General features: G+C 43.5%; 2 protein-coding genes across 3 annotated transcripts; both read right to left on the reverse strand.

Moving 5' to 3' along the window:
- Nucleotides 1-107: 107 nt before the first annotated feature.
- Nucleotides 108-11086, reverse strand: stk11 (serine/threonine kinase 11). Its single transcript, XM_076144783.1, has 11 exons — nt 10907-11086; nt 9239-10195; nt 6633-6716; nt 6299-6388; nt 5890-6022; nt 5375-5511; nt 4961-5088; nt 3686-3743; nt 3255-3448; nt 2049-2293; nt 108-1336 (listed from the first exon to the last, which is right to left on the reverse strand). Exons 2-10 carry the CDS (start codon nt 9520-9522, stop codon nt 2085-2087), a joined length of 1317 nt encoding a protein of 438 aa, XP_076000898.1. The 5' UTR covers nt 9523-10195; nt 10907-11086; the 3' UTR covers nt 108-1336; nt 2049-2084.
- Nucleotides 11087-11800: 714 nt separating this feature from the next.
- sugp1 (SURP and G patch domain containing 1) lies at nt 11801-19174 on the reverse strand. 2 transcript variants are annotated; one of them, XM_076144810.1, is made up of 14 exons: nt 19055-19174; nt 18215-18395; nt 17936-18039; nt 17371-17613; nt 17085-17208; nt 16888-16988; nt 16206-16329; nt 15789-16117; nt 15311-15417; nt 14872-15046; nt 14672-14778; nt 13244-13389; nt 12359-12488; nt 11801-12133 (listed from the first exon to the last, which is right to left on the reverse strand). In XM_076144810.1, the coding sequence occupies exons 1-14, from the start codon at nt 19071-19073 to the stop codon at nt 12107-12109; spliced, it is 1917 nt and encodes a 638-aa protein (XP_076000925.1). In that variant the 5' UTR covers nt 19074-19174; the 3' UTR covers nt 11801-12106. The 2 variants fall into 2 exon arrangements, with proteins under 2 accessions (XP_076000925.1, XP_076000924.1); XM_076144809.1 differs by having other exon boundaries at nt 17936-18042.
- Between the last annotated feature and the right edge of the window lie 429 nt (nt 19175-19603).

A 19603-nucleotide genomic window follows, 5' to 3' on the forward strand; every position in this document is an offset into this window, starting at 1 on the left:
ATACACAGACGTAGATATGAGCCTTGGTGTGTGTACATCCTGGAATCTATAGTATGTCATTGTCCTTTGTCCATCTGCTTTGAAGTAGAATGAGTCGTGCAGCAAGGTTTGTTTTGTAGCCTTTAACAGAGGCGAGACCTTATGAGACCAGCCAAGGCACATTCATTTTGGACATCTGAACATTTTTCCACATAAAATAAAAAAACAAGCGACTCCCTTCAAGTGATTTTATGCTGTCGTAATTTGATGCACGTTAACTGTGTATGCATGTGTCAAAAGTGCAACATGATTACCATGGGCAACGCTAACAAAAGGTCTAAGTATCTCCTCCCATTGTCGTCATACAACTGAAATACTTTGTGTTGATGGACGGCAGCACATCTTCCTTAATGGAGCCTCCTCTCTCTCCCTCTCTCTCTCTCTCACGTGGGATGTTTTGCTCTCTCCCTCACTCTGAGCGGTGACTCACCTTCCCTCTGATCTACTCCCAGTGAGAGGCAGATGATGGGCCTGGCTGCGTACAAGGGAGGGGAGGGGGGGTTTGAATAAAAAAAAAAAAAAAACTCCAGGCAATTCTGACTGCAGCAGGAAGCTGAGCGACATCAGCTCTGGACTATTCCACGGGCCGACTATGAAGTGGGAGCACCGGGGCCGGGGGGGATTTGTGGCACTGTTTTCCTCAACCTGGAGTTCAATGAAAGGACCATTGGAAACAGCCTGTTTGGGACATATTTTATATAAATAATAATTAAAAAATATCCATTGAAAAAAAGAAAAATGGAAATCAAAAATGATCCCCAACAGGTCAGCGGTGGATCTCCAGGCTTTAGTCTGTCACTCTGTCCATAAACCAAGCACTTTCCCTTTCTTGAAACTCTGTACAGCATGCAGTTTGTATGTAGGTGGTAGTAGAGTACAATGATAATTATTCCTCAACATAGATTTAAATATAGAATTATTCATAACGTCATCAATTTCCATTATTTTCATTATTTCATAACACACCACAATGTGTCTTAAAAACTGCTGTTAGGGGTTCTGTAAAAACAAAGGAGGTCTAAGAGACACAAGGTGGGGCGGGTGGACAGGAAGGTGGTTTGTAATGGGGGGGAGTTTAAGGAGCAAAAATTAGGGAGTGAGAGAACCAGCGCTTCAGTCTCAGAGCAAAAAGAACATTTCATGCTGTCTTCTACTTCCTCCTCCTCCTCCCTGTGTCAGGGGCTTCCTAAACACACTCTGCAGGCCAGTGGTCTGCGGTGGGACGAGGGGTGATGACGTCAGCGGGTTTGTCTCAGAAACTGCGAGGACTCCAGACATGAGATGGGGAAAGACCAACCTGAGGGGGGGGGGAGGGGAAGGACAGACTACAATCAGTTATAGGAGACGACTAGGGACTGACACAGTAAATCCGTAGGGTGAGAAGAAAAACGGAGACAAACATCCCACAGCTCCCCTTCTCTCATCCACTGGTGAGTCATTGCTCGAACAAATTAATAGGCGGCGGCTCCTCTGCGCTGCCATGACGAACACCTTAACACCGTCAGTATGTGCGAGAGATTCAAATAGCAAACAGTGGGCGGTAACTGAAATGAGATGACGACGTACTAAGCCGGCGTGTGTGTGTGTGCATGTGTGCTCACAGCATCCAGCCGCCCCACTTTCTAGCCCTGAAAAACTGCAATCCGCATAAACCCGGCAGATGACCGGTCCACATCTCGGGTTTTGTGCCTGAAACAGGAAGCCACCCCCCTGTTTGCCTGAGGAGCAGCGGTGAGTCAGAGCGCTGCTGACTGAATATTCCCTCCCTCTCCTCTCTGTGATTTCCTATTCCACTCCTCCTCCTGCTGCCTGATACTCATCTCTACATCTCCATCCATCTAACGTGCTCTGACTCTTCCTTATCCTGCACCGACACATTTTACCACCAAATCCCATCTCTCCTTTCTTTTTATCTAGATTTGCTGTACCTGTTATCTTTCTCTCTGTTTCCCCTGATCTAAAGCAGAGTTTAGGCTACACAGGTTTTTGCTTTTGTAACGTCTACGCACCAGATGGGTCGTTGGTGACGGAGGAGGGCGGGCGGGTCATTGCTGCTTGCAGGTGGAGAGCTTGCGGATCTTGCTGGCTGTGGAAACGCCTTTGCGCGAGGGGTTGGACGAGGACGAGGACCGCCGCTCGGCTTTGGCCTTGCTGTTCAGAGACCCCGCCTCTGTCCCGTTCACACAAAGAGGCTTGGCTACAGCTGGACTGTGGTCAACGTTCCCCAGGTCGCGTTCTTCCTCCACCACTTGTCCTGCAGACACACAGGAACACAAACACAAACACACTGGTGTATGTCTCAAACACACGTTCTGTGATAAAGCACGTGACCACAGAGTTTTTTGAAAACATGTTTTTCAGATGGAAGAACAGATTTAGTAACAGAGGACCGTTGAAATCTGGTTTGTCAGCAACACCGGCAAATTAAAGGTCAGGTAAGCGTCTGAAAGTCTAACCTGCAACAACAGGAAACTCAGAGGGGAAAAACGTAGGTTACTTTATGTAGCTCGCCCATTTTTTAATAGAGATGTGTGTGTGTATGAATCTGAGGTGTGAAAAACCACCAGCGTATAAAAGAACAGAGAGACTAATTAAAGGACCTTAATGGTTGGTACAGTTTAGAGCCGTGCTGAACTGAAACATTGGGTTAAGTTGTTGCTCAGCATACAGAGATGATTAGCTTTCATTCCCATAAATCCTCCTCTGAGGGACGACGCTCCAAATGTGTGGGAGGGAAACCTGGAAAACCATTTATACTCCCACACAACTATTTATAGATCACTGCTGTTCATTCACATTCTGCTGCTCCATTGAAAAAACTAAACAAATGGGGTTTATGCGGAGCGTAGCTCTTGATACCCGAAGGTGACAACCACATTCATTACGCCAGTTGTTACCTAGCAACAGATCAATCTTATTTGGGAGGAAAAAAGTGGTTCTACATTTAGTGAGCTATGACGCTGTGCAGTGACACAAGAAGTTATTTACTGGTGCAACAACAATGTGGGGATGAATTTCTGACACTGATTCACACAATTATGACAAATGTTACATGTCTGAAATCTGTAGTCAGGAAACCGAAAAAGATCATGGCTACAAAAACAAACTTCCAAAGATCCATAACAGAAATATTTCTCCCAACAAGCAATGCTGAAATTGCTTCTTTTAGTTCCGACCATACAAAAGCTGTGGCCGGCCAGCGGACTGGCACATACCTGGCACTGTGAAGTCCTGAGTGTAAATGATCTCATCCTCTCCGTCGTACAGCTCGTCCTCGTCCTCCTCCGTGTAGCCGTGCAGGTCCTCCAGGTAGGGGACCACCGTCATACTCCGCCACGGGTCTCTGCTCTCTGCGCTGGCCGGGATGGGCACGGGGAGCTCAGACGGGGGGTGTTTTTTGCGCACCCAGCTGGCAGGGGGAAATGAGGAGAAATCATAAAAATAAACACACAATTGTAGACACACATGTTATATTGTCATGGATGATGACTCGACTTTCTCATCATTCATTTGTTGTGATCTATAAGCTCATTGAGAGCCGCATGACATGAATGCCAGCTGATGCAATCTGTGCAGGTCCAGATTTAACTGCTGCTGTTTGAGTGTTAACCGACACTAAACATGCAAAGATCCTGTGATGACTTACTTGTGTTGCCTTATGTTTTGTATGGAAAACCTCTTGGCGGGATCGTATTCCAGCATTCCTGAAAAACACAGGGGCAAGGTTAGTTTCGTCTCCATCAGCTGTTTCTGTGGAGTACTACAAACGGCGGTGAGGTAAGAGGGGTGTCGCGCTACAAACCAGTCTGGAGGAATCACTAGTGTTGGGAGGAATATCATTAATCAGGCTCATCAAGCCGGCTCTCCCAAAATAACACTGATCTTGCCCTTTAATTAGCATAATGGGTGCTGAATATGTGGGAAAAAGCAAGAGAGTCAGCATGATACAGCAGCAGTGACGCCTGTCCAGACTTAATAATCTAATTGTTCCCCAGCAGGCACAGACTGGGGCAGAGAGCTGATAGTGGTGCTCTGTGCGCTGAAGGATGCCTTTTGTAGTGCCAGAGGCTTATTTTAGACCGTGCAATTATGGGCGGACTATCTCTCTCAGGTGCTGCGTCATCACACACACAGACGTCACGCACTCGCACAAAATGGGGGATGGTGAGCCTGGCAAGTTAGAAGGAGAGTGCAGCCATTTTCCTCGCTTATCCAGCGTGTTCAATTCAGCTCGGCCAGTGAGATTTCCCAAATGTTTCATTCTGAAATTGTATGAAGACCAATCAGCCGAGGGATCTGTGATCAGCGCATCCGTGTCCACAAAAGGACAAAGAGCGCAAAGCTGGACAGGTCAGTCAGATCAGCGTTTGGCTGAGCTTCATTAGCTGGACCAGGCATAATCTTCCACACATTCTTTTGGCTTTTAGAGGGGCTTGATGTTATGCCTCACTGCTGATTGTACGTTCCGCTATCACAGCCTCTGACGCGTTTTTAAAAAAAGGGTCAAAAGCATCGCAGCATCTCAGCCTGGAAAAGCAAAACCCCAGACTATGGAGTGTTTAGTATTCTGCTGCTGGCTCCTCATCAAGAGGAGCTACGTCAGCAGCTGGAGGGTTTTGTACTGTTTAGAGGAAGCCTAGAATGGTGTAGTGTCCCTTTGACATTCAATGTCATGGCACCACCTAGAGGACACACGGAAAACAACCGCAGTGCAACAAGCAGGGAGTTTGAGTCGCAACAACACCCACAGCCAGGATAGCTCCATTTGAAGTAAGGAAAAACAGACGGCATTGTTGTTATTGCTCTCTGTCACTGAGTGAATGAGAGAATGTAAACATCACTTCAAGAATTAAGGAATTCAAAACAGCAGAAGCATAATTTGGCCTTAACGTTAAAGCATGCGACCGAAAACCAAACTAACCTCGCAGCAGGTCGGACAGGAGGGGTCCACACTCCTCGGGAATAGTGTAATCACCTTTTCCGATGTTCTCAAATAGCTTATAGATGTTGTCCCCCTCAAACGGATACAGACTGGTTGTAATGTTGTATCTGCATTGAAGGAAGCAACAGCCCGCAATAATTATAAGTGCATCATAAACGGAGGTTCAATCCCAGGTGAGACATCAAATGCCTTCCAATGCAGCGAAACCTTTACAGATTCAACTTCAATCAAAGCTTCCTACAATAGCTCAAAATTGCTTTAAATATAAACACAATATTATGCATGTAAATTGAAGCTTTATTTGCAGATAACTTTCAGCGCAGGATGGCAAATTTGGCCCCGTATGAAATATTCAAAGTGGGTCTTTAAAATGGCTCTTTGCCAACTACTCACAGTGTTACTCCTGCAGACCAAATGTCCACCTTGAACCCTGAAAAGGTGTCCAGGCCGTTGGCGATTTCTGGAGGCTGGAAGGCTGGAGAGCCCTGACTGGTGCGACAGGTGTCATCCTCTGCAAACGGGTGAAGGGCCTGAGGAGGGAGAGGAAGACCAGAAAGAGGATTTGCATTCGTTTGTATGATTAAGTATGATGAATGATAATAATTTAAAGGGAAGTGTTGGTGGTCACAATGTCTGAAACTGTTTCTTCGTACTTTAGAATTTTACCAAAATAAAAACTTCTAGTTTGCCAAAGATTGCTCCCTGGTGCACAATTCATCACATCCTCTATATTTCCTGTCACTGTCAAAGAGAGATGATGAAGATGAGAGGGTGGGCTTATGACATGAAGGAACCGAGGAGCCACAGTTATAAAGCACTTTAAGATTAAATTCTATACTCAAATACACATATTGGTGGTCTTAACGCACAAGCGACCATCACATCATGACGCTGGAGGCTGAACTCACCTCTGCTACTCCCAGGTCAGAGATCTTGAGCGCTCCGTCTGTGGTCAGCAGCAGATTCCCTGGTTTAATGTCTTTGTGAACTATTCCCTGGCTGTGCAAATATTCAAGGCCATCTAAGAGTTGGCAAAAGTACCTAAGAAAGGCAACAAAACAATCATAAACCAGACTCGTACATAGCATGAATGGAGATTTGTGATACACGATAAGGAGTCAGAGGAAACAATTAGCAAATCGCTGCGGTAAGTTGTGCCATCATTACTCTACCAGACATTCACACAATCCATGTCCAGTTATTTTAACAGTGGAGTCTCTGCAGTCTTGAGTCTAAACTTAGGCCTGGAGCGGCGGCACAGAGCCTCAGACTAATAATAGTAGAGAGATGGAGCGAGAGACGGAGAGGAAAACGTACCCGTGAGCTTGAAATACTGGAAACCTTTTCTCTGGCACGCTGTCCAGCATTTCCTGCATCCCACAAACGCAATACTCCATCACCATATACGTACTTCGGGAGTCAAGGGGATTTGTCAAACCAAGCAGATGCGTCTTGTAATGAAGTGGAGCGTGTGTAAAGTTGACGATGTACACATACACAAAGACAGACACAGTACATGGTGCACAAGAGAGAAGTAAACAGAGGCGGCAGCGAGCCTGTACAGCTGCCAGGGCTCCAACGCCATTAGGAGGAAGAAGGGGAAGGACGAGCACGGATGTATGGACTCACTAGAGCAGATGTAAAAGGATATATTTTCTGCTTCTCTTCATTGTAGAGAACATCCACCAACTGAATCACATTCTTGTGTTGAAGTCTTCTTAGCAGCTGAATCTCCCTGTGAGGGCAAACGCCAACACAGAAAAGACAAATTAACCAATTATACACAAAGGGATGTTGGTTCTTATTGTTTGTTGTTGTTGTGTTAATGTCACTGTAGTACTATCACAAATGTATTACTGATATTAGCTGAGCAGTGAGAACAAAACGACCTGCCTTGAAGGGGGGGGGGCTGCTTCGGGCCTTAATTCTACTCGCAAATGCAGTCTGTGCTCGCTCACACTCGCACAACCACACAAGTCGTTACAGCTGCATCACTGCAGTACTAAAGAAGACATCACTGCCTCGTGCACTCAGAAGAGCAGAGTGACAATCATCATTAAAATGCAGTTAAGCACAATGATATCTTTATTTTCTGTCACGCAAGTCTGCCGCTGTTAACATCAGCAGTTGGCTGTAACAAATCCTGCTCTGTTACATTACAGCTCATTTCCATTAAAAAAAATAAATAGAGTCAGCAGACTTGCTTTCTGAAGCACAGTGATTGGTGCAGTCCATCTGTAGTCTCTTATTTAAGATGTGGACCTGTGGACCTTGTGTGTTGGCCCACAGGCTGCAGAGCTGAAATGATTTCATACGACGGATTTCATACAACATACACCCGTCTGTCTGTAAACGTGCATGTACGCTGTGCTGATTGTGTCCGGTCTGGGCTGTTCTGTGTGTGTCGCTGTCATTCCAAAAAAGGGCACAGCACTGATACAAGGATTGCCATAGTAACAGGAGTGGCATTGCTCAATCAATCCCAGTCTGGGCATGCCTGTTCCCACAGCAACCCTCTGAAAGCAGGAAGTGTTTGGGCAGACAAGAATGCTAAACAGAGGCTGAATGAAGAGAATGGAGGCAACTATGGCATCAGAGCACTTTGCAGGCTGGACCATCCAGTTTCCTCAAGCTCGGGGACATAAGGCTCCTAATAAGTGGGGCAGATGGAGGAAATTACAGAAAACACCGCTGCACTCGTATTGGCAAAACATGGAGTCTAACTCTGCAGCTTGGCCTTCAGAATCTAAACAGAACATGGACAGGATTGCAGATTAAAATCCTGTCTTTCTGGGGCTAACAAGTAATATTATTCACATTCAATTTCCAATGAAAGATGTTGCTTGATAAATAAACTGTCTAGATTGAAGCAGTGGTCCATGTGACAGCACAGCAAGTCACATGCTTGCGACATGCGACATCATCTACACTGTCGTTGGCGGTCAGCAATCTTCTGTCCCTCCCAAAGTCCCAAATGAGTGGAAATTAGCAGTTTTACTTTCTAATCCTTATTTCCAAATCAAAGTGGTGAGAGGCATGAATGGAGCCGCCCTAGCAAGGCCATAACGACACCAAGATTGAAGTCACAGCTGTTAATGACGAATTAATGCGAATGACGTGTTGTTTGACGTCAACAGGCTGTGGCTCATTCACAGCTTCCTGCAGGGTGAAGAGAGCAGTCGCGGAACGTACCAAGGTGATGAGGAAGCCCTGAAAGCTCTAGTAGTTATTAAATGAATTAAGTCAGCTGAACACAAAGTAATATGATTGCAACAAAGCAAAAAAGCGGTTGTGCTGCTGCCACCTTGACAGCGGCGGACAAAAGGTTTCACAGACCTACTTCCTCCCGCTGTGAAATCCATGTTACGATCTGCTAAATCTTCTATCCTATATTTAGCATGAGCCCTCTGTGCAATGCTGGAGCAATAATTAATAAACTTCTGTGTGATTAACACTTGTGATGCTCAGAGAGAGAGAGAGAGAGAGAGAGAGAGAGAGAAAGAGAGAAAGAAAGAAAGAAAGAGAGAGAGAGATGAAAATTTCATTCCATTAACATTTTAAACGTGAATGTTTTATAATTATCTGTGATGTAGTAGACTGAAATTATTAGTGACAGTTATTGTTTTGAACATTGCATAAATTGTCACATTAACTGTGTTTCATGCTTTTGTCTATATTGTGTAAACTGCCAATATTTAAAAAGTATTCATTTGAGCCATTAGGCTTTTCTGTTAACTGAGGGGGAAAAAAGTGTTAGCAGAAAAATGTATTTATACTGAGCAAAGTATCATTTTGGTATCAGAAAGGAAACGCTGCATCATTGGCAGCAGTGTTGGACAGGTTCCAATGATGCCCAGGCTTATGCGCTTTTCTATAAAACGAGTAATAACCCAAGAGCTTTTCCCTGAGGGCGGAAATAAGACGACAACAAAATGTCCGCCAAGTACCGTTTAAGGTGTGGGACGTTGTAACTGAATGAGTGACAGTGGCAGTCAGAGTGTGGACAGACGGGCAGCCATGATGACTAGTGTGTTGTTCTCACTGTGCTACTGTTAAATAAGACTTCCACTGCAGTCAAGCCAATAATACTGTTCCTCAAAACAACTGATTGGTCCTCATAGAAACGACCCTGCATCTCATCTTCAAAAGCAACACACAGGTAAACAGTGATTGTGTTGTTAAAGGGTTGTGGTGTGGTTAAGTCAGAGTAAAGGGTAGGTGAAAGGTCAAAGGAGGACGAAAAACAAAAACACCCACTTTTTCACATTGGCTTCTCCATTGGGAATCCTCCTAAGCTTCTTCTTCTTCAGTATCTTGACAGCCCGGCGGCAAAGTGTCTCTGAGTCCAGCATCTCCTTGACTTTGCCATATGATCCTTCCCCCAGCAAGTCCCCCATCAAGTACTTTCCTATCAGCTTCGCCCTCTTCCTCCTTGGCTGGTAGATCACCTCTGTAGAGTCGATGCGGTGGATGAAAGTATCCATCTCCATCAGTTCATTCTCAGTCAGATAGTCAAGAGGATGCAGCTCCCCGGAACTCATGACTGACACTTTGACGGCGACTCGATCCTACTATGCAATAAGCGTTTGCAAATAGCGACGATCGCCGTCGAAGAGTATAATCCGCCTTTCGTCTCCGAGTGTTTTAATTCCGCAAGTTGGAATACTGACGAATTACGATATACTGGACATGGAGGCGAGTGTAACCGCGCCTGAGATCTGAGGGAGAAAACGGGGATCAATCTAAATTTGTAAACATTAGGGTTGTTTTCAGGTTATTCTCTACAGAGGTGAAGACAGCCGAGAACCTGTTGGATTCCAGAGCTGAGTTAGGGCTTGGTAATATACATTTTGTATTGTTTGTGATAAGTGCGGGTGAAGACGGCAAAATATTTCTCAGGGGTTTTTCCTCTTCGGTCTCCAGCTTGCCCGTCTGCGGATCTAATACCAGACAATCTTAGGCAGAGGTAACCAGTCCTTCTTCAGGGCCATGCAGCGCAGCATTTCTGTCAAAGGTCTGTGCTGCATACAACCATTTGTCTCAAGATACATAAGTGTGTATGGCTGGACTGAGTCCAAGAGCAGTTCTACAGCAGCGGCAGGTGGATCTCTGGTATCAGCTCGGCTCCAGGAGGGCGTCTGAGCCATCCGATGTGTCCCAAATCCTCCTCAGGTGTCCTCCATGCCAACCAGAGTTTGATCCTGCTGCATGGGACTGCAAGAGAAATGTTGAGTTAAAATGATTGCTTGTAAACACTTTAAGGCCCCTGTCAATCAAAACTAGAGCTAATTAGCGTTATTGGATTTGGTTTCTTTTACACCATAAAGAGGGGAAATTGCGATTTATACGACTACGGATTTTGTGTTTATGTAAAATGTTTGCAATACAGAATCCGAGTTGAGTTGCACAGTAGCCAAAACAAGTTATTACAAATGTTAGCTAGCATATCAAGTCTGAATGAACTAACGCCAACCAGAACTGACTTAGTGGCTCATCGGTGTGCAAACCTTCAGCAACCGATGCGGCATTTAACCTAGAACTCTGCCATAAATAACCAATAGCCGTTTCGCGTGGATGATGCGTGGTTGACTCAAACGTCGTCACACAAATGTAGCTAGCGGTGCTCATGTTGCGCTAGCTAGGCAACTTTGGTTTGGCGTTAAGCTAGCGTTAGCGAACTTCACATCATGTACCGGCAGTGCTGCAGCAATGTAGCTGACAGACAGTGAAATACGCTGTTTTCTGACTGTGTGCATCAAGTCCACAAGTTGGCAAAACGATACCAATTGTTAACCTCAAACAAACCCTTCAAATTGGAGAAATTATCAAACTATACCCAGAGCCGCGTATGCTAACCAACCAATGTAACTTGCTAGCTAGCGGAGCGATCAGGCTAAGTGACTAGCCAGTGATATCAAATCTTACCTAAATCACCATGGCGCCCAGTTCCAGTTGTGGATTGTATTTTTGCACCTTAGCTGCTCGCCCCCGACGGAGCAACGACTCAAATAGACAGTGAATACTTGCTGAATTGTCGGACTCTTCGTGGTACTCTTGCCACTCAGGTTGTCGCCATCTTGTTTACCTCCCCCAGTCAGAGTGACAGCCTACACGCTAATGCGTCAAATCAAAGTTTTTTCCACAAAGGCACAACACACGCTGATACTTTGAGAGTAAGAATCAATCACTGTAAAGGCTTTTTACAGAATGCATTGGTAAACATGTGAATTTAAAATGAATGAATTTACAGTGAATTCGGAAAACGCGTCAATCTTGCCACAGTTAATTAGTACAGCCCGCAATACCTGTTTTAGTGGCATGCTTTTTGTTTTTTAAGTTTTCCACCGTAAGCATAGCGCAAATATCACTAATGTCTTGGCTGGGAGACGTTGTGGTCCTCAGCAGAAAGACTCTTGCACAACTGGGATTTTGTAGTTATATTTAACCTGAGAAAACCCCCTGGGGAGTGTCACTGAAGGTCTCATTTCACAGATATGTCACCCAGCTCCTGTAAACCTCAAACGCACCGCTGAAGGAATGTGATGGGCCGGATCATATACTGTCCCCACCACACAGACACGCTGAAGAAATCTGCATGGATGGAAACCTGCACTAATAAATAGCGTGTAAATCGAGATAAGCAAATGAACACATTGGCGATGACTCAAGTTTTGTGAGGTACAGTGGCTGTTTTATTGTGAACACTGATTCATACAATAAAAGCAAAAATGTTAAGAAATATGACAAAACAAAGAAAAAAACACAATTGTGTACATGATGTTGTTTAGTCGGGAATGCAATCAAAGTGTTGAGTTAAGAGTGACATCACCATTAGGGAAGCAGACTGGTGGTGTGTTTTGATGTTAACATATAAACTGAAATGAAACATTAACCAGCCACGGATAATGTCACAAAAACTTACTTCTCCTGTAGCATCAAAAATGCATCATGAGTCTCTCTACTATTCTCCATTTCATCAGCTTCTCTCTACTCTACACAAATGTTTCCAAACTCTACTGTGCAACAATGTCCATTTTCACAACTATGCAGGACTGTGTCAGCAGCAGCAAATGGCCAGCTTTAAATTATTTACGAGGGTAAAATCAGTAGGAGCAGCCCTCTTTATCAGTAATATGGTCTCCGTGGATTATTCTGTGGATAGAAGAGAAAAACAGTAGATCATTAAAACCACAACATGTAAATTTCACCAAACAAAACAAAAAATACTAAAGTTCTAAAAGTGAATGTTGTAAAATGAGTATGTCTACATGCAATCACAAACTATTTGGTAATAATAATAATAATCGGTCAGGTGAAAAACAACACAAATTCACACAGATTTCTTTAGAGCACAGAACAATAAAGCAGAGATGTTACCAGTGGATTTGGCCTGAAGCGGTAAGCAAGCATCATCCTCTTTCTGAAAGCGTCATATTCGTCATCATTTCTTGAGAGCTCAGCTGGACGGTCGACTCCAAACCCTGCCCCGTCTACAGCTGTGGTTCCCCTAGAGGGAGACACGCAGAGACTCAGCTGCATGTTCTCTGTTCATATCCTTTTAGTTAAAACGAACAGCAATAACATAGCGGCACTCTCTGGATACAAATGTCTGTTAGAATAAACTAGAACCTAAATATTTAGAGACACACACACACACAAGACACCACGTAATCCAGCTGCATTAGTCATGTTATGCAAACAAAATGGTTTTGCGCTCTTCATATACAAACGTCAGAGGGATTGACACTCCTATCATAAGCAGCTTCTGTTTACTCTGCTGTACACTGTTGACTTATAGTTTGTCATTATTTGGGGGGATTTCAACACTGGCCCACACTTGAAAGAGAATAGGCGTGGCTGTTTCCCCTCTTCACAGCATTGGAATAATATTTGTTAACAGTTGCCAAGGGTTTGTTGGGAGCCAAATGTCATTGAGTTTTTTAAGAGCACAGCCACTAGAGCCAATGAGGTAATTAATTTTTCATTTACTGCAAGAAACAGTTTCCACGCCGGCTATGTACATTTACACTTAAGAGGAAGAGGGAATCTGATACCAGAGTGTGTCCAGAAGAGGTGCATCACAATACAACTGCATTTTGAGAGTATCTTGCTGCCCTAATTTCAAAAGTGTCATGTTCTAACAAGACATTGGGGTGAAACATAGCATGAGGAAGGATTAAGCATTAATATGTACTCCCGCCTCCTACAGTGGTCGTGTAACAGGTGTATGGCATGGAAAATCATCAAACAAAAGGTGCTCACTTGTTGACAGGGTTCTTGATGCCTTGTCCATCACTACCGAGACCTTCTCCTTCATTCCATCCCATCTTCATAAGCATTCTGAAGCCAAGATTCTCCACCGTCAATTTAAATTCTTTGTATTCAGAATAATCTGGGTCACGTCCGTCCTGCAAGTCAAGTAGATGAAGATGTACATCCGGTGCATACACTGTACATATTACATTGGTGCTTTGTTGTTCCTGCTCTCTTCGTGCATTTTCACCTTTTTCAAATAATTGGGTTTTGTATTTCCAAAAACATGTATTTCAATATCACTTGAATCTATGAACTCAACTAGGGAAAGGATTCTCTGATTCCCTGTCATCCAAGTCTGGATGATAAGAGTGTTGCTACATCCTGCCGGTCCTCACTAAATACTACTCACGAAATAGATCACAGTGACCCAAGAGCTGCTCCTCTAGGTGACTTTGGAGTCTTGTTAATTTAACTTGTTTGATCCCAGTTTTGCCAGTGTCAAGTAAATCTTATAGCCATACGTTGCACCACACCAGAATAAATACATTTTTGCCCAATTGTATAGTAAAATGTTATGCTGTGTTCCATCCTGAATACAACCTCTGACAACTTCCCTTGATTCTAGCAGTGAATTTCGAAGACGTAAAAAGGCTATTCTGTTGTCATAACTGCTGCTTTTTCGGCTTTGAAATGTTATGAAGAGGTTCACACAAAAGCATCAAAGTGGGATAATCAGACCTTCAAATAAACAAGTGGCAATTACAGTCTCCTCCTGGGAATCCCCTAGGAGGAGCTGGAGGAATATCTGGCAAAAAGGACAAGGTCTGCTCCACTGGCTGTGACCACTGTGGCCCTGATGTGTATAAGAAGCTTGGAAATAAAGAGAGAGAGAGAGAGAGAGAAAGAGAAAGAGAGAGAGAAAGAGAGAGAGAGACAGAGACAGAGAGAGAGAGAGAGAGAGAGTGTGTGTGTGTGTGTGTGTGTGTGTGTGTGTGTGTGTGTGAGTGTGTGAGTGTGTGAGTGAGTGAGTGAGTGAGTGAGTGAGTGAGTGAGTGAGTGAGTGAGTGAGTGAGTGAGTGAGTGAGAGAGAGAGAGAGAGAGAGAGAGATATAGATAGATAGATAGATAGATAGATAGATAGATAGATAGATAGATAGATAGATAGTTAGATAATTTACTTGTCCCAAACTTGGAAATTGTTCAAACTGGGAAATTGTTCAAACGGATGCATGGATTATTACGATCCTGTTTATAAACTTTTTAAGCTGACCCTGGTCCTGCTAAACTCTGCATGACCATTAAGGTAGTCACAGTCTGACATTCCACGTCTCTAGTTAGGTGAATACTGTAAGTAAACTGGATATTTCAGAAGTTTCAAAAGCAGTACAAAAGCAAAACCAATCTGTGTAAATGTGAATTCAGAGATAAACTGACCTTAAGAGCTTTGAAGGTCTCCATAAACTTTTCCAGCTCCTCAGGGGGCAGGAAGTCACCGATAAAGTGCTTCCCTTTGCCCATTTCAGTCAGAGACACTGCCCACTCTGAGAAAAGACATACACGGAGTTCTTGTGAGAAATCCTGGCCCACTACCTGTGTGTAAATTAACCAGACCTCCATCCTGATGGTCCCCTTACCGCGTGTCTTCTCCATTTCCATCTTTCTGAGGCGATGCTCCCAGGTGCCATCAAAGTCCACTTCTTCGTCACTGTCATACTCATGCTGGTGGTCTCTCACCGCCTTGTCCCACATTACCTGCATCTCTGCCATTGAACGCTTGTGCTTCATGATCAAATCATACATCTCTTGCATCTACATTATGTGGGAAAACAAAACACTGTTAACACACGTAACACAATGTTATGATTTAAGACTAACAGTACTAGTAACTGCAAAATACTACATTACATTAATTTAGCTTCATTACACCATGGTGTAAATATTCAAAACCCATTCAATTAAAATTACACTAAATTGTGAAAATTCAAATATTTATGTGGTTTGGGTTTAATTTATTATATATCATTTTCTGTGGATTTTCAAGTATAATGAGCAAACTTGGTAAGCACTTTGTACCTCTTGTTGTTCCTTTATCTGTTTCTTCTGGTCCTCTGACAGTTCTGTCACACCAACCAGACCAAGAGGTTTTCCCTTCTTATAGCCAAGACCTCTCAACTCTTGGACTGAAAACAAACAATGCAACAACTTGACATAGTCTGAACAGCTGGTACATAACAATAAAAGCTACTGCCCTACAAAAAGCAGAAGCAGAAGAATGTTGTGGCTCCCTTTTTTATCTGGGTTTAACTGGGTCTGTGCTGAGATTTTATACACGTGGGAAAAGATCCCTTTGTTGTATTTCATGCACGAGTGGAAACCACAAAGTGATGTGACAACTGTATTTTAATCTCCTGCATTTAGTCACAACAGTCAAGCTGCAATTTAGTTTGGGTTTTTGTATTGATTTTTTTGCATGAACTAAACGATATGAATATTGTGTGTGTGCGTGTGTGTGTGTATGTGTGTGTAGCATGCAATACACAAGTCCTTGTACCAGAGAGAGAGGGTGTATTAGGGTCTGGGGCAATAACTTCCTCAGGAACAATGATGGGAGGAATTGGTAAATCGATTTTGTCATCTTCAGCTCCCCATCTGCTCTTCCTCTTCTTTTTGACAGGAGGGCCCTCTGCGTCCTGGTTGTTGGTTAGTGGTGCAGAGTTCAGCAGTGGACGGACTTGTAATGGAGGAGCAGATGGAGGCAGAACTTCTGTCCATGCTTCTGCTGCTGGAGGAGGAGAGCTCGGGAAGGCTGCAGATAGGCGATACTCCTCAACTTTTTCTTTGTAGTAGCGGTAGGCTGGACTGTGGTTGGTGTACAAAAAGCTGAGGGAGGGACATTGAACATTTGGTGTAAGGTAGAAAATATGAGCCAAGCATGGAAAAAAACACATTGAAATACACAGTGACTGACCTGAATGCAGGGTTGTCTCGGTTGCGCTCAGCAGCGATGGCTTCCACCTCGGGGCCACCCTCCGCCACAAACCTGGCCAGCTTCTCAGCCACCTGCTGGGTTTCCGCGTCCACTGGGGGGGAGACTTTAAGCAGCCTATCAGTAATGAGTCTCAACTCACACTCAACTACTGTACCGTACTCAACTGGCCCTCAAACACCACCAGTCTAGAGCCAGTAGGGGATAAGAACAGGAAGGAAGGAGGAGGAGCAAGGGGGACAGGGGTGGTGAACTGTATAGATGTGACAACTTTTACGGCAACAAATTAAGGTAGAAAGGCTCCAATGATCTGACCTAAACCTCACACTGTGATCTACAGGTTTGAGCACATGGTGTGGATGAGTGTGATAATAGGTGGGAACATTTACTCCATCTGTAAAATCACAACAACAACAATCTTATGCATTTAGGTGCCGTGTAGGGGGCAGGCAGTTGGTGAACACGCCATTAGGGTCACAGTACTCAACACACTATTAACAGGCTGCATTAATAAGAGGAGGTTTAATAATCCCCTGATTCAAAATTACAAATCTAATGCTGGAGTGCCATGCTATCACTTTGTTTACATCTGCGCTGTAGTGGCTCTGAGAGGAAAGATGAGAGAAAGACACAAATCACTGCGTGCCAGAGGAGATAATCTTACCATTCGCTGACGAATTCTCAGGCTTTAGCAACTCCTTTTTCAATTCCGCAACTTTCCTTTTGTAGTAGAGATAATCTTTGCTGCTTCTATCATACAAAAACCTGCAAAGCAATAATAATGATGGCAACATGTGAGAAATTACCGAGAGTAACACCAATAGTTAAACAAATTTGGGTTAGCAACATTCTCTGACTTACGAGAAAACAGGATTGTCTTTGTAGTCCTCCTGGGCCTTCCTCTCCAACTCGGGTCCCCCCTCTGCCACAAAAGATGCCATCTTGTCCACAATGAGTTTGATGTCTGAATCCTCTGGAGGAGAGACTTTAAGCAGGCTATGAGTACACTTACTCTAAAGGCACCTATGACAAAAAGCCAGTCACAGGGCAAATGTGCCATTGGAGTTTATTAAAAAAAACAAAACAGAGATGCCCGAGCCACTGGAATTGTCCATAGTTACTTTGACAAACACTGCTGGTGAGTTACCTTTCATGTCCAGGAATCTGAAGTCATCAGGCTCTTCATCATCATCATCATCAGGAGAACAGAATACACTGGGCTTCTGGCTGAGGACAGGGCTCTTCTTAGACTGTGAGTAGGTCTTGAACTGATTAAGCATGCTACTGATTCCAAGGCCAGGCCGCTTGCCAAAGAGAATGCTCTTTTTATTTAGCGAGTTCCCTCCTGGTGAAGTCGCAGTCAAGGGAATGTTGGTGTCATTGGTGGAACCTAGAAAGGATATCATTGGGATAATGTTTACAACCTACTACAACTAGAAAACCAATTCCAGCATTTGTTGAGGCAAATAAAGCATCCAGGGATTAGAAACCACCAATTCAAAAGTGCTGGGTTTGTCTTTGATGGACAATTAGAACAGAGCATCTTCAACTATGGTAAATGAGGCTATTAAATGTAATACTTCATGTGTCCCTGTGCACCACAGAGACACATGTTCTTCTGTATTTAATTGTACCACAGACCATGATAAATGGTAGTTACAAGCTTGATTAAATGCAGTTGAAATTAAAACTGTACACATTAAAGCACTAACCAGAACCAGGGTGGGGTTTATCCTTCTGCAACTTCATGAACTGCTGTAAGAAACTCCCATCATTTGCAAACTTGTTTGATGTGGCTGCCTGGAGACTGGAAGAACTACTGAGGTGAGAACAAATAGCATGTTGTTTACAACACATTAATTTCAACTCTGTACTAGCATTGTACATAACAATATGCAGTACCTGTCATTACAATTTCTGTGAGGGAGGGGGGCAAGAATGCTCAACATTCAAATCTCTTTAATTTGTGAAGACCATGAGTGTATTATTACCTTTGGGGAGGGGGCTTACTGGGGGTTTGTACAGTCCTTTTTGCTTGCTCTGCCATTTTGGCTTCAATTTCCCTCTTCTTCTGAGCTATAAGCTCCTCTTGACGGAGAATGTTCATATTCATTTTGTTTTTCTGCGGCGGGACAGACTTTCCACTTTGGACAGACTTCCACCCCCCTCGACCTGAGAAGGGATACAGTAGTAAATGGTGTGTGTGTACAAAATATGCATGTTAAGCATGGAGAGTTATTGTACACTCCACAATGTCCAGCAAAACTGAAACTAGTTCATAAACAGACACTATATCATAAGCGTTGCCTTGTATGCTCTGGTGCTCCCAGAACACACTCCTAGCCTATTCTGGGAATCTTCCACCATTAGTTCCGGTTTCTCTAGGCTCAACATAATGGTAACCAAAATGGGATATCCCTTTGAAAAAAAGAATTAAATAGCATTTGACCAGGCCCATAGGATTCTAATGCCTAACTGCTACGTATGTTGTCTCTCGCATCCTCGCCTGTATATATGATCTTCTTATTTATTCATACAGTTCTTACTATGACCGGGAAAAATACATCACAATAGATTAGAGAACACATTAACTATCAGAGACACGGATGCTTCCCTCACTTCAGCAAGCAAAGACACAACTTTGACACTGTGACTTATGTATTTAACGGATAATATTCTTTGATGACTCATAACTACATAACGCCATCGAGCTAAACTGTCCTATAGCTACAAATGCTAACGGGCTAGCTAATATTTCCAATTCGCTGAAGCAAGAACGTTCATGTTTACGGACTAATTCACAATGTAGTGTTTTATTTAATTTTGATTACCAGTATCGCTAGACTCCATGGTCCTATCAAGGGAAACAAATGAGTTTAAAACAACGCTACAAGGCTTGAGGGAGGCCTCTGTTTCTCGGCGCTACCTTCTGTTAGCTAGCGTTTGTGTTCTTTTTCTACTACTTTTATCACGGTTAGCAAACAGCTTTACTTGTCTTACCGCCACCTGGTGGTAATGTCTCCATTCTTCGTCATCTTCTTTTTGATGTATAGTCAGTTTTATTCATTATTATTATTGTTATTCATGTTATCGCCTCATTTACTTATAATTATTATTATTATAATTATATAAGGTAAGTTAATCCAGTTAATATGGTGATTCCGATTTCATCAAAAGGTAACTCTGAAAAGCATCTGAAAAGCTGTGCCAGTGTCAGGTGCAGCAAGGATTACTTTTAGAATAGTGTATTCATCTGAAAGTAATACATTTCACCTCGTTTCTAGTACTTTCATTATCTCAGGTAGTCCCCCATCCAGTTACTTACTACATTTTACCCTGCATCACATTTGTCTTGATGAAAGAGTATGGCTATAGGCAAC

This window comes from Genypterus blacodes, unplaced genomic scaffold, assembly GCF_046128005.1.
Source record: "Genypterus blacodes isolate CSIRO-AG114 ecotype Tasmania unplaced genomic scaffold, CSIRO-AGI_Gbla_v1 ptg000029l_1, whole genome shotgun sequence".
Lineage (NCBI taxonomy): Eukaryota > Metazoa > Chordata > Actinopteri > Ophidiiformes > Ophidiidae > Genypterus > Genypterus blacodes.

Coding starts and splice junctions, on each gene's coding strand:
- sugp1 (XM_076144809.1), bottom strand. Junction 16,989..17,084: donor AAAGACAATCCTGTTTTCTC/GTAAGTCAGAGA, acceptor ATTGCTTTGCAG/GTTTTTGTATGATAGAAGCA. Junction 16,330..16,887: donor TGAGAATTCGTCAGCGAATG/GTAAGATTATCT, acceptor GGCTGCTTAAAG/TCTCCCCCCCAGTGGACGCG.
- stk11 (XM_076144783.1), bottom strand. CDS start 9,522: ATGAGTTCCGGGGAGCTGCATCCTCTTGACTATCTGACTGAGAATGAA. Junction 6,023..6,298: donor CCAGTATTTCAAGCTCACGG/GTACGTTTTCCT, acceptor TGCCTTTCTTAG/GTACTTTTGCCAACTCTTAG. Junction 5,089..5,374: donor TGGTCTGCAGGAGTAACACT/GTGAGTAGTTGG, acceptor CCTTCAATGCAG/ATACAACATTACAACCAGTC.